Consider the following 22,522-nt stretch of genomic DNA (forward strand, 5'->3'; position numbering starts at 1 on the left):
TGTCAAAAAGTTCGTTTTTTTATGAAAACGTCGGAGTAATGGGATAAAAAGCTTACACACCTCGTCCTGAATATCGTGCATATTTTCCCTCGGGTCGATTTACAGGTATTACCTCGCCAGAGGCTCGGTAATACCTGAAAATCGACCCTAGGGAAAATATGCACGATATTCAGAACTCGGAGTGTGTAACCTATATTTATTCCTTGTCGGTTCCTGATTCCAAAAACAGATAGATATGATATGTTTGGATTAAAAACACGCTCAGAAAGTTAAAACGAAGAGAGGTACAGTAAAGCGTGCTATGAAGCACAGCGCAACCGCTGCCGCGCCAAACAGGCTCGTCACTTTCACTGCCTTTTGCACTAGCGGCGGACTACGTTCAGTTTCATTCTGTGAGTTCCACAGCTTGACTAAATGTAGTAATTTCGCCTTACTCGACTTGTTTTTTTTTATTCTGGAATTACCGTTTAATTGTAGTGATCTAACAAACGTTTCTACTTTTCAGCGCATCGGAGGAGTGTTTGGACCGCCGGACCCCGACTGCCCCCCTGGCCACGTCGGAACCCGACTTCCTGGACTGGGAGGAGCGCCTGCAGCACTCTGGACGAGGCGGTCACCACATGTCCCAGGACACCTTGCTGGAACGCAGCGACGAGGTGGTGGGGGGCTGGGTGGGGCGCGACACGCTGGACTGGCTCAAGCGGCTGGAGCAGGAGGCTCGAACCATCCGCCGCCTGGAGGAGCAGCGCCAGAGAGACATGGAGCGCCGGCGCCGCCAGCAGAAGGTGATCGAGCGAGAACTGCAGCGCTCGCAGCGAGACCTGGAGATGGAGGACTCGCAGTCCGTGGAGGACATCCTGGCCTGGTCGGCGGCCATACCCACCAACACCGCCACAACCGCCTGGTCTCGCAACGCCCCGCGCCCCCCTCCCACCGTCAAGTCAGACTCGGCCTTGCTACAACACAGGGACAGTGCCGCCACGAGGGCGAGCGGGAAGGGCAGGACGCGGGACCAGGGCAGTGGCGGCAAGTACTTTGTCAGCGTGGTCAACAACCGAGACTCTTCCTTCCTGCGCCCAGCGTCGCTGGAACATTTGGTGGAGGGGTCGCCCCCCTCGCAGGTCTCACGGACAGGCTCCTTAGAGAACCTGGTCGATGCGCCTTCCAGAGACTTTCAGACTTTGGGGTCAGCACGGAATCGTAACAGCGCAGGGTTGCGTCACGGTTCGCTGGACTCGCTGCTGGACATGTTGGGGCAGGAGCAGCAAGGGGGAGGGGGGTCGTCGGATTCAGAGGACGGTTCTGACCTCCTGACCTCCCTGACCTCCACCTTCGACCAGAAGCTGCAGATCTTGCTGAACCCCAAGTACCGCCTGTCCTCCAGACATTCTCGTGTCGCCCACCCCCACTCCCACTCTAGGCACTCTGGGGGGCGAGCGGGCACAGAGCCGCCCCCTCGCGTAGAACCCGCCCCGGGAGGGGAGAGGGAGGGGGGTGTAGGAGACGGGGGAGGTGCGATGGCCCAAGAGTGGGGGCGAGGCAGGGAGGCGGGGTTCAGAGACCCCAGCCTGCATCGCGCCGCCAAGAGTGACACCAAGGTGGGCATCGCGTCCCGCTTCGAGTGGGGCACCTCAACCTGCCCCGTCACCGCCACCACCTACTCTGTCAGTGCGTCCAACCTACGCAAACCTCTGCCCGACTTCCGCAGCTTCCTGGCTCGCCAGCCGCGCGCAGAGGTCAGTGCCGGCAATGTCGTGCTGACGCAGCCACGCAAGCCCCCAGCCTCTGCACGCGGCGAAGGCCAGGCGTCACCAGCAGGGAGAGGCGGGCTGAGTCGACTGAGCGACCTTGCTCAGCAGCAGCACAGCCAGGGTCAAGGTCAGGGTCAAGGTCGGCCAGACTTCCGCCCCATCAGCAAGTCAGAGAAGACAGAGGTGAACACAGCCTTGGCGCGACTCAGCCAGCGCGAGGGGGGCAGGGAGGATGGGGGCCGGCGGTCAAGCCCTAGCGGCACAGCGGGGGGAGACGAAAGTCGTCTGAAATCCAGCAGCGGTCAGTCTGGCACAAGACCAGACGCTGGCGGTCACAAAGCAGCAGACAGTAGTGGACAATCTGACTCCACATCTACTTCAACAGCACAGTTTGCCCCGCCAGCCACAGAGGGGGTGGGGGGCCAGGGGAGGGGGAAGAGGGACAGCAAGCGCCGCCACACGGTGGGGGGAGCGGGGGACCTGGAGCACTTCAAGGCTCTGCTGGCCGTCACGGGTCAGCCCCCGGACCCCCGCCCCTCCGCCTGGGACCAGCTGTGCCCCACCCCCAAGGCCCCGCCCCCAGACCGCAGCCTGCACGCCTGGATGCAGAAAGAGCGCCTGCGAGGCAGCACACCCGACCTGCTTAACCTTGGGCAGCTTCACTTCTCTTCGTAGGCTTTGCTTGTGTGTGCAAGGTGGAACGTCGCTTGCAGCTTTTAGCTTGTGTGTGCAAGGGTGCAGCTTTTAGCGTGGAAGTTTGGATTGATGTGTGGATAGATAATGTTAGGCTGCAGGAGATTCCCACTCAGTAGTTTTACATTCGACTGTGAACAAATTGAGAACTCAGGATTTGTTCAAGAAGAAATAAAAGAACAACAACACCCAAGTGCAAAATTTCCGCATCAACCTTCAGAAGGTATTCGAGACACATTCTTTGAATCTGCTGAAAGATCGTGTTTCGTTGAAGAACTCAGGTGTAGAAACTGAATAGGCTACATAATACAATCACTGTAAAAAGAAAGAAAAAAGGATTGCATTTAACGAAGACTCCTGATTGGTGCTTCACGTGTCTGTGTTGCGTATTACTCAACGTGTAGCGGAATACCACAGGCCTGTGTTCAGCTGTGAGGACTGAATCTGGCCACAAAGACTGGTCACTAACCAACAGGGCAAAGTAGTCAATCAATAGTGCTGGAAATGTTTCTTCAAGTTACAACTTGCCTGTGCTTTCCGTGTCCTGTGAAACATCTCCACTAGAGCGAAGCATCAAACTGATCTTGCCTCACTTGGCTCGAACATGACCTTGCCATCGTGGGCCTTCTTCTTCTTCCAGTAAATGGCCGCAGTCAAGGTTGATTCTTCAGCTATATCAACCGTTTGACATTATAGGCATCCTCCTCACTCTAACCTAGCCTACTCCTCACTCTAATTTCTCTCTGCCTGTGTGCTTGCTGCTTTTTGTGTTGCATTTAATGGCATATTCCGGAACCACCCCCTACCTACATACTGAGAGTAGATTTACACATCTGAAGGCTGTTTTTTCAGGATGACACACCTCTATGGGGCAAATTCTGGAGAACGTTTCTCTTTAGATAATTCCGGTCTTCTGTTAAAATGTCACGTATATATATGTTCATGTGTGCATTTTTTTCCCCGCCAGTTTATAAAAGATGGTTTAGAGACGGTGGCCGTTCGATGTGGTGCTGCTTCGCATAAGATGCAAACACCTCTAAGCTTCAGATGTAAACATTTGTTGTTGCTGCTAATGATGATGATGATGATGATGATGATGATGTGCCTTTTTGTGTAAAGCTTGTCTTGCACGTCATCTTATCTTGCCCTGCTCTGTGTAATTAGTGTGTGTGTGTGTGCAACTCTGTGTGTGTGTGTGTGTAACTGTGTGTGTGTGTAACTGTGTGTGTGTGTGCATGCGTGAGTTACTGTGTGAGTGTGTGTGTGTTTGCGTGTGTACACATAGAGAGATGTGTGCTTTGCACATGGTGTATTTTTGTTGTGCGATCACCCGTGTTGAGTGCAGTGTCCGCAGTGTTCCCGCCCACGCCTTGTGTGTCACTCGCAGTGTTCTTTGTACATGTTGTCACTCTCTTGCTGGCATAAAATACCTGCATAAAACTACAACTGTTGTCTTCTTACGTCCACCCAGACTCTTATGATGATGACACAGACCCCTTGGTCTACTGCTGTCTTCAGGATAAAACAGGGTACACCATTTCCATGAGTTGTATTGCAATCCATTTAGGTGAATAGAAATGTTGGAGTCATCAGCGTTGACATGCAATCATGTGTTTCATGCCAGGGCTGCAGTGAATTCTCTTTCTTCCTTTGAGCATTACAATAATGTCAACTTTGACTTTGTTTGTTTGTTTCTTTATGACTTACTAAGTTATTGTTCTATAGACTTTCTTGAGGCTGCTTACTCTGCAAGGTTGGGTTACTTTTTTCGCAGCTTGTGGACTGTTCACACTTGAATCTTCGCTTTGTGAATCTCTGTGCCTCCCCCCTCCCCCCCCCCCCCCCCCCCCCCCCCGATGTGTGAAAGTGAAACAGAAAACTGTACAAACTGATGTTCATGGTTTCAGCGTTGGCTGAACAAGAAGTGCAATCAGACATGGCGTCTTCACATGAAGTGTATGTAAATATTACTCTGTACAGAAATGTGTTTTGCGGGGTGAAAATAGTGTCGAACCTAACCGGTAGGTTATGAATATGAGTACAACTGTACAGGTTTGGAGTGAAGTGAGCTGTACATTGCTTTGGGCGTTGCTAGTGATACTTGGTTAGAGTTGTGCAGTTGGATGAACTGCAGTTTTTCGTAACCTGTTCTGTTTGGTCATTAAGAAAGTTGGCTGGAGTGGAGCATTATGAGCTGTGTCAAGAGGTGACTTGGACTGGTGAAAGGTGAAAGGCAAGAATTGGATGGAACATGTGCAGGATTTTGGTTGGGGTAGAAACAAAGTGTTGATATCGCATATCGGCGCTGTATCATTATCAACCAGTCTTTTTCAGTCCAGACTTTTTTTTTCTTTTTTTTTTAAATTTATTTATTTTTTGCAGTGCTGCAGCTTGTGATAGTTACTGTAGGTTTACTCTTTGCTGAATACTGAAATCAGGAAGTTTAATCTTTGTTGGTATTCTTGAAAAGTCAGGTTTTATTCTATGTAATTTACTTCTTGTATGAAGTTCATGAATGATTGAATTGTTGCCACTGTTCTGTTTCTACTCCTGGTCCGTGCTATCAGTAATGTCGGGAAAGAGAACTTTCATGTTGCTGTCATTTCCGTTTGTTTACTTCATTTTATGTATGGTTACACATGGCTTTTGTTTTACACTTTTAGGTACATGTAACTTGAAAGCAACTTTTTCATCCACGAGTTGTTTGTCATCTAAAACAGCTTGTTATGTGGGCATTTTTCTGTTTTGGGGTATCGTCATTGTTCAACAGTTGTATGCCTTGTAGAAATATACATGTAGGGTCACCAGAAGTTAACATGTTGAGCTATCATGATGGATAAATTACACCCATTGACCTTTTTACATTTGGTCAAGTTTTGACTAAATGTTTTAACATAGAGGGGGGAATCGAGACGAGGGTCGTGGTGTATGTGTGTGTGTATGTGTATGTGTGTCTGTCTGTCTGTGTGTGTGTGTGTGTGTGTAGAGCGATTCAGACTAAACTACTGGGCCGATCTTTATGAAATTTGACATGAGAGTTCCTGGGTATCCCTGGACGTTTTTTTCTTTTTTTCGATAAATACCTTTGATGACGTCATATCCGGCTTTTTGTAAAAGTTGAGGCGGCACTGTCACACCCTCATTGACTCACATGCGAAGCAAAAGTGAGTCTATGTACTCACCCGAGTCGTCCGTCCGTCCGGCCGGCCGTCCGGAAAACTTTAAAGTTGAATATTTCTTGGACACTATTCAGTCTATCAGTACCAAATTTGGCAAGATGGTGTATGATGACAAGGCCCCAAAAAACATACATAGCATCTTGACCTTGCTTCAAGGTCAAGGTCGCAGGGGCCATAAATGTTGTCTAAAAAACAGCTATTTTTCATATTTTTCCCATTTTCTCTGAAGTTTTTGAGATTGAATACCTCACCTATATATGATATATAGGGCAAAGTAAGCCCCATCTTTTGATACCAGTTTGGTTTACCTTGCTTCAAGGTCAAGGTCACAGGAGCTCTTCAAAGTTGGATTGTATACATATTTTGAAGTGACCTTGACCCTGAACTATGGAAGATAACTGTTTCAAACTTAAAAATTATGTGGGGCACATGTTATGCTTTCATCATGAGACACATTTGGTCCCATATGATCAAGGTCAAGGTCACTTTGACCCTTATGAAATGTGACCAAAATAAGGTAGTGAACCACTGAAAGTGACCATATCTCATGGTAGAAAGAGCCAATAAGCACCATTGTACTTCCTATGTCTTGAATTAACAGCTTTGTGTTGCATGACCTTGGATGACCTTGACCTTGGGTCAAGGTCACATGTATTTTGGTAGGAAAAATGTGTAAAGCAGAAGGTCAAGCATGTGAGTCGTATGGGCTTTGCCCTTCTTGTTTTTCCATTAAATTGATTGAAATTTTGGCCAAGCAATCTTCGACGAAGGCCGGGGTTTGGTATTGCATTTCAGCTTGGTGGCTTAAAAACTAATGAGTGAGTTTGGTCATTAAAAATCGGAAACTTGTAATTAAAATTATTTTTTTATTAAACGATCCAAAAACAATTTCATCTTATTCTGCGTCATTTTCTGATTCCAAAAACATATACATATGTTATATTTGGATTAAAAACAAGCTCTGAAAATTAAAAATATAAAAATTATGATCAAAATTAAATTTCCGAAATCGTTTTAAAAACTATTTCATCTTATTCCTTGTCGGTTCCTGATTCCAAAAACATATAGATATGATATGTTTGGACTAAAAACACGCTCAGAAAGTTAAAACGAAGAGAGGTACAGTAAAGCGTGCTATGAAGCACAGCGCAATCGCTACCGCGCCAAACAGGCTCGTCACTTTCACTGCCTTTTGCACTAGCGGCGGACTACGTTCAGTTTCATTCTGTGAGTTCCACAGCTTGACTAAATGTAGTAATTTCGCCTTACGTGACTTGTTGATTGTTAAGATGCAGCGCAGCTTTCGTACTACTGTATACTCGTTTTCTTGTGTGGAAAAGATGAATGATTTTCCAGGGTTTCTTATTGTGGAATTAAATTTGTTCTTTTTAATATCTATTCACTTTCTTGTTATTTTTATTTTCTATCCATATTTAGGCAACATGAGGTCAGGTCCTTACTGAAAAATATTAAAGTGCACCTGACAAACTAGTTTTCATTCTCACAACTACTATTCTCACCTGGTATACAATGTACTTAGCAGTTGATTGACCTGGAGGTGAAAGTTCAATCAGGCATGCAGTATTACTATAGTCGGCCAGCGAACAATGTACAGAGGAAGTTAATGGAACAGTATTAAGCATTTCAGTAACTGTGAATATGAAACTTTTACGTACCCCATTCCTACTTTTATCATACTTTCCTCAGATCGATCATGTAACTTGATGATGCTAGTGACAATACAGGGGAGTAACAAAGTAAGCTCACTAGGTTGCTCGGTGGAAGAAATAACTCACACTTTTGACGAAGCGCTTACGTGATTTTAGACTAGAGCACATTTCCATGTATTTCATGTACACATAGGCATAATGATTTCTTCTGGTTTTACTTTTATCCACTGAATGAAAAATAATGTTGGTTTACTGTTAAACTGTGTGTATGTGCACAACCAGCAGACATTTAACATCCGGCAAGTGGAAGTCTGCCAAATAGTGTTATCTACAGCTTTTTCTTTTATTCAGCTCATATGTTCTTTTTGACTCACATGAGAAGCAAAAGTGAGTCTATGTACTCACCCGAGTCGTCCGTCCGTCCGTCCGTCCGTCCGTCCGGACGTCCGTCCGGAAAACTTTAACGTTGGATATTTCTTGGACACTATTCAGTCTATCAGTACCAAATTTGGCAAGATGGTGTATGATGACAAGGCCCCAAAAAACATACATAGCATCTTGACCTTGCTTCAAGGTCAAGGTCGCAGGGGCCATAAATGTTGTCTAAAAAACAGCTATTTTTCACATTTTTCCCATTTTCTCTGAAGTTTTAGAGATTCAATACCTCACCTATATGGTCAAGAGTACAGAATAGTGTCCAGTCTCTGTGACATGAGCATGACAAATATAATTTTGTCATAAAACAATCTTTTTTACTTAAATTGGAGCATATAGTTATCTTGATACTTCCTACCGAAAGAAATTTCAAATGGGCTATTTACTGAGTAGTATTTGAAGAAAATGTATTTGGTTTGCATGTAACGGTAACACCGTGACCCTTTCAATCAACATCAACTTAAAACAAATCCAGTTTAATTCCAGGTCTTTATTTAACTTTAACAGCCTGCTTCAAGTGTACTTTCAATGATTAAATCATAACAACAGTGTTCTAGTCTGATACAGTATTGAAAACTGCATGTAACTGTTGCATGTACGTAACTTTACACAAAGCAGAACATTTGACTCACAATGTTAAAAAAGTAACATATTTAAGTAAAATAAACAAACAAAAAGTCTTCAAATATGTTAAGCCTTATCTTTATATTTAATTGTAAGAAGAAAAAGTTCATTTTTCCAATTTCTGAATTATGTTATAATGCACCATGCATTTACAACATCAGGCGTTCCTAATTTCAAGGTAAAATGACTGAGTAAATGTACTGTATTAAAGGCTCCTACATTGTCAAGGTATGAAATACTTCAGTTAAAGTATTAATTAAGGTTAAAGTATCCCAACAATTGTTTTACTCGTTTTAATGTATAAAATAGAAAACCTAGCAATACATGCATGTAACATAACACTGTGACCTATCCTTTTTCTTACCCATTTTTCACCAGAAAAAGAAATCCATCCAGAATTAAATGTTCTACAAGTAAATACATAGATATAAACATATTTCACATCCAAAAATGTGAGTCCAAGTGATAAAGGGAAAGAATAAATAACAAGAAAAGACGTATGCAAGTAACTTTACGCCAACTAGTGCTATTTGAAGGTGAAATAATTGTTATACAGCCTCTTAATCACTTAAATCGTACTAGTAATTGAAGAAAACATTCTCTTAATATTGAATGACCTATTGAGTGCTTAAGACAGTGAAATAATTGAATTTAAGTGGATTCAGAGCCAGTTTTAGGCAACAAACAAAATATCCCGAATAAGGGAAAGGCAAACATATCCATTCAACTTTTGTTATTACTTCAGCTACACCTTAGTAATCAAAAGAGAAATACTCAAACAAAACAGCAAATGTTAGACAAAACATTGGGCAACAACCAAAAATGTCCTACCAACCAAACTTTGCTACCAACCAGCCTTTCCTATCTTTCAGATTGTAACTAGACAACAGCACAACATGAACTCAAAAACAAACATGAAGCTGCTAACCACAGATGTGGCACTGACAGATGGAATAGAAGAGCCTCTGCATACATGAAAATCAATGACAGTTTTGAAATATTAACAAAACAGCGTTCCACCCACTCGTATTATTTTTTATTGTTTTTTTTTATTATGGAGGGAATGCATCTAGGCTGGTTGACCTCATGCTAAACAAATACATGACAACAGTACAGCTTCAGAAATCTTAGTGCATGGGAACAAAGGGCCACACATAGAAGTCTGTTTGCTCTCACGCTGTTTCTTCAGGAAATGTACTTCTGCACCATCACCAATGAGGGCTTGAATCTGCAACACAAAATAACAAGAAATTCCGAGGTGATATTCAAAGCGTACCAGTTCCACATAACTAATCTCATGAAAATCATCAATTTGATTGAATTAAACATAAATTACCATGCATGTTAATATATTCGTGTACATTTAAACAAAAACTAGTATCATTGGTACTGAAACAAACAAAAAAAATAAATCCCCAGTGCCTCAATTCTCACAATTTCTTCCTGAATGTATTGAAGTCCTTGTACTCTTACCCCTGGAAATGCAGGTCACAGTATTGTCAGCTGAGTCCACACCACTCTGTTCTGCAAACTTCACTGGATGTTGTCTCAGTTGATAGTGTCCAGGGAAGGAAGAAAATTTAAAAAAAATTAAATGCTGGACCGATGAAACAAACTTTTTTGTGTCCTGAAATAGCATTCCTAATGCTGTTGATCATGTGTGTGTTATGTTACATTGTGATTCAAACACATACTGTTAAAACTCATCCTAATACATAATTATTCACTCTTAGTCTGAAAACACTCACCTTCTTTGTGAATTTTTGTTTTTACCGAGTAAAGTTACATTCAAGCAATAGATTAAGTGGGTTTTTGTTTGTTTGTTGACCTGCATTAAACCATATCTTGGTTGTTAAGCAGCCTTAAAAAAAAAAGCATCCACAGAAAAGAAAGAAAAGATAATAAACTATGTTGACGGCAATTTTTACTCATACATGTAACTTAACACCGAATAATCCCTTAGTCTATGATTATGTTTGTGTTATGTGACATTCAAACACATGTTTAAAAAAAATGCTTGTACTAAATGATCCGCTCTTTGAACATTATAGTGTGCAATTAGTGTGCACAAAAATGTGAAATTCTTCAAGATACGTTTGAAAGTAACTTTACACAAAACCTATGGTGTCATGTTACATGCAAACACCTTTAATCTATTTTGAAGCATTAAACAGTTTGAAAAGCAAAATTGTTGACTGTTTCCATCCAGTCACCTTTCAAAGTGGGATGGAACCAGTCAATGAAATCCTGAGTTCATCTTAGCAATGCCATTTGAAAATGTCAGTATGACTGCAGGTACATAACATGCATTTATCGTGTTAAGTTACTTGCATGCACGTTTTTACTGCATGTAACATAATGCACAATTATAATTCAAATGTTACCATGAAGCAAACAATTCATTTGTATTAAAAAGCTCCTATTCAATAGATTTTGCTATACCAAACTTGTGTGATGAAAAATACATGAGTGTAACTTAACACCACTCTTTATGGAGTAAAGTTACATACAAACACATATATCACTAAAACATCCCTTGTGCAGGCGAAAACACAAACTGAAGTTAAAGATCGCCATTCAAAACGCATCATCTTGAAAAATCAGACAGGTACTTGCAGATTCAGTTTCCATCAACAAGGTGATAGTTAGCATGTAACTTTACACGGGCATGTTGTCACTGTGATTGCGTTAGGTTACGTACGAACAGAACATTCAAACTTGGGTTTAAGATCGTACCGGGGCCATCCACATTCATCGAGAATGCAAATGTTCAGATTATTGCATATTTGTTTTCCTTTAAAATTTCCCCGATCTAAAATGAATGCAGCACTTGCTTGTACGTAACGTTAACGATATGTACTTTCGTGTTAAGTTACAATCACGCGTCAAGATGGTAAAAAAATGGTAAGTCGGAACAATTTTTTTTAATCCTTCGAGATCTCACAACACTACGTCCAAAATTGGTCTTCTCGCTAAAAAACATGTGAAAATCATTCTCCTAAAGCAAACATATTCACGCATGTAACATTAAAAACAGTAACACCAAAAGTAAGCATGGTCACTCACAAACATGTGCTCATAACAAATCAACAAACATTTTCCACAATTCCAAATGCGACTAAGATAACCCCTGCTAACACTGTTTTCACGTTCATGCCGTTGTTCATAAAAATGATAATGTATTTTGGTCACTTTACTTGCATTTCATGTCTTTCACTGAAAACTGCATAAACGTAACCATAAACAGCAAAACTTACCTCATGCTTTTTCGCCACAATGATCCATCAATGCTTCGACCAAAACAGCATGTGGCCAGCTCTTTTGTAAACAATATTCAAAATGGCCGCCGCTTACGCAAAATCTCGTTCACGTCCTAGTGAGGGATCGTTTTTTGTTGCATGCGCGTAACATAACATTTACGCGGTTTTCAATTATTTTTTCCCTTGGACTGCTATGTAGAGTGGAATCAAGAAACCGCTTAAAGTCCTATGCCGAAATGAAGGCAGCGACAGAAGCTTTAAAATCATGCTGTTTCCCACCTACGCGAGACTTCCAACTCGTTGTTAAAATGAAGACGAACTCGGTACGAAAAACTAACGCGACGGTTACGCGCAAGCAGCCGTCCTTTGAACGCAATTATACACATCGCCGGTCATTCGTTCGTCCTGACAGTAAACCTGCATTGAACTGTTTTGTCTTTCATAACATGATATGATTGATTCAGTTTCAAATTGTCTCTGGTAAAGCGAACATGCAGCTTCAAAGTGTAGTGTGTGAATTGTGTCACGTTTCGCGTTTCGCCGACAACCGACTTTTTCGAACTAATCCACAGATATATAACTCAACAGACACAGATTTGAACACAAGAAGACATGCATATTGAAATCAACTTATTTTGAACAGATTAGAACAGGTTTGATTGAGGTGCATGTAGAATGGTTGCCTTTACAAGGCTAGTTTTGTGACCAACTCGTGATACAGGCACTCGACGCTCTGTTGTACTCTTGACCATATATGATATATAGGGCAAAGTAAGCCCCATCTTTTGATACCAGTTTGGTTTACCTTGCTTCAAGGTCAAGGTCACAGGAGCTCTTCAAAGTTGGATTGTATACATATTTTGAAGTGACCTTGACCCTGAACTATGGAAGATAACTGTTTCAAACTGAAAAATTATGTGGGGCACATGTTATGCTTTCATCATGAGACACATTTGGTCACATATGATCAAGGTCAAGGTCACTTTGACCCTTATGAAATGTGACCAAAATAAGGTAGTGAACCACTAAAAGTGTCCCGCAGTGGGGCACTGCGGTTATGAAATTAAAGCACCCTCCTGTTTTTGGAACCGCAGGAGCTTTCTAGTTTGCTGTTAGGTAGATTTTTGGTTCCTCTTTCCTGTCATGCTCTCTTTTTCTTCATGAATTCTTTTCTTTTTTCTGCCTTCTTGCTCATTCACCTGTATTTTTTCCAAAAATCTCTTCTCTTGCCGCTTGTCTCGCGATTCATGTATAGTTTAATCTGTTAGTGTTCTGATGTAAGTCCAGCAGTAGATAGGTTAAGCCTATTTTAACATACTGGAAACTGGTAATCTTCCAGTAGGTATTAATTTAGTTTTACTAAAGCCTGCTGGGACACAAGTAATGGGTTAGTGCATTTGTAAACAGGAATCGCTTGACAAGTGGCCCCCTTCATCCCCCCCTTCCTCGTCCTGATATGGCTCTGCGTAGTCGGCTGGACGTTAAGCAACAAATAAACAAACAAACACTAAAAGTGACCATATCTCATGGTAGAAAGAGCCAATAAGCACCATTGTACTTCCTATGTCTTGAATTAACAGCTTTGTGTTGCATGACCTTGGATGACCTTGACTTTGGGTCAAGGTCACATGTATTTTGGTAGGAAAAATGTGTAAAGCAGTTCTTAGTGTATGATGTCATTGCTATGTAAAGGTTAAGGTCAAGCATGTGAGTCGTATGGGCTTTGCCCTTCTTGTTCTTCTTGTTGTTGGCTTCTTTGCTGAAATACTCTCTCTGCTTTTATCATCTTTTATTTTCCATTGATGACTGAAAGTTTTATATCTTAGAACTAAGGTTTTATTTTTTTAATTTCTGGTGATTTACCCCAAGTTCAAGCTGTAGACCTAATATATATTCCATCTTTAAAAAAAAAAGTAGTACATATTTGGAGGTGTTATGTTTTTGAGAGTTTAACTTTAAAGTATTTGGGAGGGATCTGTGTGGGGTTTACTTGATGGCTCACTTGATGGTTCACATGGAAAGGATTAGGCATCTGAATCTCTTCTAAAAAAAGTTAAATTGAGTGTCAGTTATGCATGAATTTAGGTCTTTTACAGTATGATTACATTAAGCATTACTTAATATAAGCTTTTTAACGATTTTTTTCACTTTGGTGCTTGCACATTTTAGTCATATTTTAGTCATATTTTTTTTACAAGTTTGGATGAAGTCCATCAAGAGCTTGTACCATTTCAGAATGAAATATGATTATTGATTATTGCATTTGCAGAATTTAGACAGGCACAAATAGAGTTGAAGAAGAGGAAAACACGACATTTTTTCCGATATTCTGATTTAAAGACATTTTGAAAGAAGTAAGGATAGGGAGAAGATAAATGTATTTCACATGGAACCACTGACAATTTCTTCTTCTTCTTCTTCTTCGTCGTTCGCTCACTGACAATTTGAAATACATATTCCTACAGCCTTTGATACAGACATGTCTACAAGAGACTCTTTATAGGATGATAGTGGAGGCGTGTTATAAGTTTCTCTGAAAGTTTGAGGAAAAAGTCATTTTTAGAAGGGAGTACACTTGTTGTGTATATATTCCTACTGTTTGAATAGAAATAATAAAAAATATGTGCAAAAAATATATATGTATTCATGCACTATTCTTCTTCTTCTTCTTCTTACCTATCACTAAGAAGAAGAAGAAGAAGAATAGTGCATGAATACATATATATTTTTTGCACATATTTTTTATTATTTCTATTTTTTTCATTTTATTGAACAGAAATAAATCTAGGCTAATGTTGCAGTATTTGCTCGAGATTGTTTCAAGAAATCTTTTCTTCTTTTTTTTTCAGTACCAAGATTATTTCTCTCTTCTCACCTACACACTTATTTTCTCTTTTCTTTCTTTTCTCCCTTCTATCTTTCTTTTCTTTGCTTATTTCTTAAGATTTCAATGATCTCTTTTGTTGAGGATTTCAAGTCTCCCTTGAAGTGTTCGTTGCATAGACTGGCAGTCACCTAGCACAATTAATTCATGTGTACATTGTGTACATTCGTATGTACATGTATTTGCAATAATGAGAAAACATTCTGAATAAATTTTGTTGCACATTCATTCCCATACTGTGTTGGGTTTATTACAATTCATGTTGTTGATTTTATAATTATAGAGGACTCGATGAATGAGAGGAAAGGAGAGGTGTGTGTGTGTGTGAGTGAGTGTGTGTGTGTGTGAGAGTGTGTGTGAGTGTGTGTGTGTCGTATTTTCCTACTGTTTCGCCCCTGAGAATTTTAACATTACAGATTTGAGTAGCTAAGTTGGCATTGATGAATGATTGCCAAGACTGTCCCTTACGCAGAGAAACTTATATGTACAAAAAGTGTTCCCTTATTCACATGCCGTTTTGTGTTGCTTCTTCCCACTTGTAAGCCCCTGAGAGCACGCGTGAGCACGTACGTACGCACGCACACACAAACACACACGCAAGCACGAACGCACCCACACACACACAGGCACGCTGAGAATGTTCACGTAAATGCATTTAAACATACTCACAAATGTTTCGAACAAAAGATATTGAAGGAATCTGTCAGTCTTGCTGAATGCAAATGAGATTTAATATAGTACACAACCATGTGGAGACAACACCTATAAATAGCACTCATCATGATCGTCATTTAAGAGAGAGAGAGGATTATGTACCCTACCTCTATTTAACTAGCAAACCCACTGATATAACTTGTACACGTAATTAAACTAAATTTGGGGGGAAATATCTTTATCACAGTACAAAGTCCTGCATTGTGCGATATCATAGACCTAAATATAGGTCCCTGGCGATATTTAATACAGTCGACACAGTGAACCGGTTAGTCACCCCCACTGTTGTTGCTAAAACTCATAGCATTATGCGACATTGAATAAAGACACAATGGACATTTCATTTACCCATAACTTATACATGTAGTATAAGGAACACGTCTTTCAAAGGGATAAACCTTGGCACGAACACAAGAAAATGATCGAGTAATATGATTATTAATGTTCCCACAGAATAGGCCTATCATACTGTCAGCAAATTTGGCGTTAATGATTCATAACATGAAGATGCAACTAAATATAGGTCCCTGGTAAAAGCAAGTCACTCGTTTCATTATGACAAAGCAAAGACCCATGTCACCAGAATGTTTTTACTCTCTGCAATATCAGGAACATTAGTAAAGACATAAACATGAGTGTCGCTTTTAAACTATACATTCAACGTTGAATGGTAATACATGAATGTGGTGATGAGAATTTGAGGCATTTATTGCAGAAGGTGCTTTGTCCACAGCGTGTGGATTGCCTCCCTTAGAAGTGCAACACGATCTCTTTCCCGTGGAGCGGTTGGGTGGGACGGAAGTTATCAACCATTGGCAATGGTGCATTGCTTTTCTCGTCTCGCTCCGATGATAGCAGGGCTCGGAATGCTTCAATCTGCAGACAACAGACAAACAGACAGTCAGATAAACGAACGGAGAGAGAGAGATTGACAAACACACGGCATGCTGACACACGATGGTCATGTTTGTAAAATGAACTCTGTTGAGTTATTTCCACAATCTAAGCACACTAAAAACAAACTACACACACAATCTCACACCTCCGTCTCCCTCAGCCCCAACCCTAACCCGTTATCCGCTACCATCCAAACCCCTACCGTCCCCACACCTCCGTCTCCCTCAGCCCCAACCCCAACCCGTTATCCGCTACCATCCAAACCCCTACCGTCCCCACACCTCCGTCTCCCTCAGCCCCAACCCCAACCCGTTATCCGCTACCATCCAAACCCCTACCGTCCCCACACCTCCGTCTCCCTCTGAGCCCCAACCCCAACCCGTTATCCGCTACCATCCACACCCCTACCGTCCCCACACCTCCGTCTCCCTCAGCCCCAACCCCAACCCGTTATCCGCTACCATCCAAACCCCTACCGTCCCCAAACCTCCGTCTCCCTCTGAGCCCCAACCCCAACCCGTTATCCGCTACCATCCAAACCCCTACCGTCCCCACACCTCCGTCTCCCTCAGCCCCAACCCCAACCCGTTATCCGCTACCATCCAAACCCCTACCGTCCCCACACCTCCGTCTCCCTCTGAGCCCCAACCCCAACCCGTTATCCGCTACCATCCAAACCCCTACCGTCCCCACACCCCCGTCTCCCTCAGCCCCAACCCCAATCCGTTATCCGCTACCATCCAAACCCCTACCGTCCCCACACCTCCGTCGCCCTCAGCCCCAACCCCAACTCGTTATCCGCTACCATCCAAACCCCTACCGTCCCCACACCTCCGTCTCCCTCTGAGCCCCAACCCCAACCCGTTATCCGCTACCATCCAAACCCCTACCGTCCCCACACCTCCGTCTCCCTCAGCCCCAACCCCAACCCGTTATCCGCTACCATCCAAACCCCTACCGTCCCCACACCTCCGTCTCCCTCTGAGCCCCAACCCCAACCCGTTATCCGCTACCATCCAAACCCCTACCGTCCCCACACCTCCGTCTCCCTCAGCCCCAACCCCAACCCGTTATCCGCTACCATCCAAACCCCTACCGTCCCCACACACCCGGCCTATCTGAAACCTTCATTCTCCCCCATATATAATAATAATAATAATAAATGAGCAAGTTCATATAGCGCAACATCATAACTTTACAATTATGCTCTTTGCGCTTGACACATTTAAAATTAAAACACAGTTATACAAGCATTTACATCTACATTCATATAGTCAGCAACGCTTAATTAAAAGCATACACCATCAAACATACATACAAAAGATTCTTCCACTAACTAAGTAATAAAAACATATACATGTATTGCTATTTCATATGTTACGTGGATTTCCATCGGCAAAACTGAGCTCAGTGCAAAAGTGATATCGACGACATTTCCGTCGATATCAGTTTTGATATCGACGACCTCTTTATTGCTTCCCCACTTCAAAAACAAAAACACCTAAATTTAAAAACAAACAAATATATATATGAAAACTAGATGATTACCCGCTTTGCCGGGTACGGCTTCGCCGGGATGATCACCAGACGGAGTATGCAGCGTGGCGATTCGCCGGCTTCACCGGCTTAGAGCACGTGTTGACGTGATTGACGCCACACGAAGGAAGGGAAATAAACGCGCAAAACACTGGAGAAGATAAGGAAGAGTTACTGGAAATGGATCTACAGAAAAACCCAAATCGGTTCACCGCGCCGCGCTTAGAGCACGTGCTGAAAATTTTCATCGACCAGATTGTGTCCGGGGTCTACCTGAATATGCCCACCAAATTTGAAGCAGATCCATTGAGAACTTTGGCCGTGCATCGCGAAGTGACTGACAGACAGACACACACAAGCCGTATATAGATATAGATGTAATGATCCCAGAATTTAGTTGAGCAAGTGACTAAAGACTTTTTGAAAGAAAAGACATTTTCAAATACTGAAAAGTACAAGAAAAGAGTGAACAAAAAGAAATAATAATCAGAGGGAGGGATATGGAACAGCCAAAACTGAGACAAATACTTTTGTAATTTCTTTACAGTAAATACAAAATGTCCAGAGAATTAGCAATATATCTAACATTGACTGACTGTGTGATGATATCTTCTGCTATTGGTCTGTTTCGACAGTGATATCAAAATCTCGACCTCCGAGAAGTTTCAAATGGAAGGATGTTAATGTTATTGTAATTCAATCTGACGACGATCTCTTTCCTGCTTTCATGCGATGGTAAACAGACAGAATTGGTTCTGTTCTGTTCACACACTACTTTCAGTCCACCTACCTGCAAGGGTCAAGTCCCAAGAAATATGTTTCTGTATTCCTATACTTTTATCACTCTGCTCCTGTTTTGTTTTCTTTCACATACATCTTCCCTTCTTTTTTGACGGGTTTCTGGACAGCAAACTCTAAAACAAATTCTTTTCATCACAAAAGCGATCTTTGCAATTGACTGACGTAGTCCGGAAGAATTCATGCATCAACTTACGTCACGTATTCGACGTCATCACTTCGCATACCTTGTGGTCTCGGTATTTCGTTGGCCTTCATATTTCCTACTTGTAAAATGACCCTCAAAGCTAACCGAGACTAGTTGAGGTTGTATCAATGCGCCTCGCCAGCAGGTGGTTAATGGCTTTTTTAGCGAGTGGTTATCAACAATTAATGACCGGTAATTTTTAATGAGTTGGGGCATTCTGACCAATCACAGGATCTGTTTCATTAAAACGCCAACTTGATTGAATTACAATAAGATTTATCCTACATACGTGAGAGAGACACCCGTGAGATAATAATCGTTCAAATCACACGTGTGTATATCATGTAAATGAGGTCATGTCAAGCAAGTCTGGCAGGGACCATATTCCGTTTAAACGGATAATGAGACACAAAAACGGGACATTTCTATAACCACTCAATGTATTGCTTTCAAACTGTCGGTGATTTGTGCCAACACATGTAAAACTCATAATACGGAATCTGATGTCATTTGAGACACTAGTTATGCTGTTATGTGACGTGCTAGAAAGAGTTTTAAAAATAAAGATGTATCTTGTCAGACTGAACAGAAAAAAAATGAAAAATAGCAGGCATTAAGAGAAATGATAATTACACACTAGAATGTTCTCATTTTAAATGTCCTGAAGATACACTTGTATCCATTTTCAGACATGGCAGATGATGAATACTTTAAAACAGTGCTTGAATATAACTCAAGATGCATATTTTTCAGAGTACGATCACTTTTACCTCTTCTGATGCCATTTTTCAACATGGAAGTAATGATACATTTTTAGAACTGTGCAAAAATGTCACGATTAATTGTTTTCATTTTTTTTGTGTGATGGTAGGGATCCTGCTCGGCATTGTGTCATTGTTTGGTTGAAATCTAATGGATGCTTCAGGAAATATCTTCATGCGAATTGAGAAATTGATCTAATTTAATCCTACAAAAACGAAACGTAATTACGCTATTTCCAGCCATATCGGAAAGGCACGTTACAATAATTCAAATAGAAACACATCATTACAACACGCCTGAACCAGGGATTAATATCACCACCAAAGTAGGTCATGTGGTTGTAACTGATCGGGCAGAAACCCCATTCAACTACCCAACCCTCGTTTATCTCAATCTTGGCATGTCATCATTTTCAAAAAGTTGTAGCATAAAATCTGTCCGATTGATTTCTCTCATTTTTGTCATATACTTGTTTCATCACACTCTGAAAACATCACACGCAAAATATTAGCGAAATCTATTTTCGGTGTCCGATCTCTTTTATCAATTTAATTCCTTTTTGTTGAAACTTGTTTGTTGGTTATTATATGCAAGTCTCCGACAAAGCGTAAACAGACGACTACTTAGACGGACACGCCGACAGACAGACGGATGGACAGACACAACTAATCACGCACAAATAGGGGAGAGGGAACTCGAACTCAAAAACTGTATTAGATAAGCATAATAGCGTTAGGTCCAAATGGTCTTTTCTTACAGCTAGTCACTGCTACACCACAAGCATAAAACGAAAAAAGAAAGAGCACAGAAATATCAATACAACAAATTATGGGGAAAAAACACAAAATTACACAGATAAACATTAAAAATACTCATCAAGATCATTGACTAACAAATCGTCGAATAAATCATAAATTAAGACAGAAAATGGATGAATACAATAGCACAACATTTCAGAAATAGATGATTAGATATGATTATGTGTAGATGTCCTAGGGACACATGTACGGAAAAGTAGATATAAAAACAGTGTTTGTGTGTGAACGCATTCCATAAACTCTCTCATTCGCGCACCCTAACTCACATTCGCACGTGCACAAAATGTACACAGACTTTGGTGTTAGATGCTTTCGGATTTGTTTCTTAAAAGAAGAGAATAATAGACATAACTTGATGTTTACAGGAAGTGAATTCCAAAGGTATGCACCAGAATAGGAAAAACAAATGTTACACAAACAAATACGATGGCTTGAAAAGAGAGAGAGAGAGAGAGAGAGAGAGAGAGAGAGAGAGAGAGAGAGAGAGAGACAGAGAGAGAGAGAGACTGAGAGAGAGACTGAGACAGAGAGAGACAGAGAGACAGAGAGAGACAGAGAGAGAGACAGAGAGAGAGAGATAAAAGATAAAGAGAGAGAGAGACAGACTGACAGAGAGAGAGAGAGAGACAGAGAGAGATGGAGAGAGAGAGAGAGACAGAGAGAGAGAGATAGACAGAGAGAGAGAGAGAGAGACAGAGAAAGACAGAGAGAAACAGAGAGAGAGACAGAGAGAGATAGAGAGAGACAGAGAGAGAGAGCTGACAGACAGAGAGAGATAGAGAGAGACAGAGAGAGAGAGAGACAGACAGAGAGAGAGAGACAGAGAGAGAGAGAGAGAGAAAGAGATAGAGAGACAGAGAGAGACAGAGAGAGAGACACAGAGAGACACAGAGAGAGTGACAGAGAGAGAGACAGAGACAGAGAGAGACAGAGAGAGAGACAGAGAGAGACAGAGAGAGAGACAGAGAGAGACAGAGAGAGACAGAGAGAGAGACAGAGAGAGAGAGAGAGAGACAGAGAGAGAGACAGAGAGAGATAGAGAGAGACAAATAGGGGGTAAGGGGGCAGGGGGGGGGGGGGGGGGGGGGGTGCAGACAGAAAGTCAGAAAATGAGTGCGTGAAGATGTGTAACTTACCGTAATCAACTGTGTACGTCCAGGAGGCACCTATACAAACACAATGAAAACCAAGAAGTTACAATTCCAACATTGAAGTGCACTTTCACGCTACCTCCAAGGCGGAACAAAAGGAATATCATAAAAGTTAGTTAGTTGGGCACGCTCTCAATACTGGTTAATGGTTTTGGGACACGTTTTCAATCCGCCAAAAATCTCAGATACCTGTCAGCATCCTCTTATAAATAATAAACAATGAAATCATCATGTTAATGAGCAATATGTCTAGTACTCCGAAATAAGAATAGTTTCTTTCATGTGCAGAGATCTGCAGCTCATAAGGAGAAACTCAGATAGTTGCCCAAACTAAACTTTAGTCTGTTCAGAGACTAGCAGCAAAGTCCACTGTACAATCTGTGTCTGTAATCTATTACATTGTAAAATAGAGGTTTTGTTTTGTTTTTGTTTCTAATTTTGACCAGTCGTCTATGAGTAATTGTATCTAATGTGTCTCATCAACTTTGTCAAAAGTCATGTACATGTACTACATGTAGAATAAGAAAATATCAGATTTGAGCGCAATCGTCAAATCAAGAAACGAATTAATATGAACATTTCTCCATGTAAAACGTATTCGCCGCCACAACTGTTTTCCTGATCACAAATCATTGTTTCATTTTGTTGTTTACTTTCTCTTATAATGAGTACGCATTTATTTTTGTTTTTTAGAAAATAAATTAATGAAAATAATAAAGAATTGGCAAATACAAAACCCCAAAACAACTCTCACTGAGACATATACAGAAACAAGAGAAACATTCTGAAGTTAAAAATGAAAAAAAAGTTTGTACCGTAACTTGTCTTGATGAGAAGAGATATGGTCAAAGACATCAAAAGAGCCGACACGCACCCTGTCTTGCAAGCCTCCATGGTGTACGTTAACAATACTGAGCTGAGCAGGGGAGTGATTGCACCGGCCTGTGGGCCCTTTTAATATCTCTCGATTCGAGCCATGTCTGGCACAGGTGTTGCAGAGTTGGAAATTATCGAGAGGCTGAGGCTGGGGTTGGGGGAGAGGAGAAGTGGGAGGCGCAGCTCGGGGAGGTGGTGGTGGGGTCCAGGGAGGGATGTCGTCGGGTTGGAGGTAGGCATGATGAAATGGTTGAGTTTTCACAGCAACAAGACCAGCTTAACAGCAG

General features: G+C 41.7%; 1 protein-coding gene and 1 long non-coding RNA gene across 3 annotated transcripts in view; one reads left to right on the forward strand and one right to left on the reverse strand.

Moving 5' to 3' along the window:
- The window catches only part of LOC138982707 (rho GTPase-activating protein 21-like), a 103,683-nt gene extending 94,615 nt beyond the window's left edge, over window positions 1-9,068 (forward strand). Inside the window, exons 22-23 of one of the 2 annotated variants that reach the window (XM_070356035.1) lie at window positions 506-2,446; window positions 2,486-9,068. In XM_070356035.1, coding sequence (XP_070212136.1) covers window positions 506-2,426 — 1,921 coding nt within the window. In that variant the 3' untranslated portion in view covers window positions 2,427-2,446; window positions 2,486-9,068. Of the gene's footprint in view, window positions 1-505 lie in introns of both variants that reach the window. The other variant, XM_070356034.1, reaches the window with a different exon arrangement.
- Window positions 9,069-9,231: 163 nt separating this feature from the next.
- LOC138982709 (uncharacterized) lies at window positions 9,232-11,603 on the reverse strand. Its single transcript, XR_011460937.1, has 2 exons — window positions 9,826-11,603; window positions 9,232-9,580 (listed from the first exon to the last, which is right to left on the reverse strand). It is a non-coding gene; the product is annotated as an uncharacterized lncRNA (long non-coding RNA).
- Window positions 11,604-22,522: the final 10,919 nt, after the last annotated feature.

The sequence above is a fragment of the Littorina saxatilis genome, linkage group LG12 (genome assembly GCF_037325665.1).
Source record: "Littorina saxatilis isolate snail1 linkage group LG12, US_GU_Lsax_2.0, whole genome shotgun sequence".
In the NCBI taxonomy this organism is placed as follows: Eukaryota; Metazoa; Mollusca; class Gastropoda; order Littorinimorpha; family Littorinidae; genus Littorina; species Littorina saxatilis.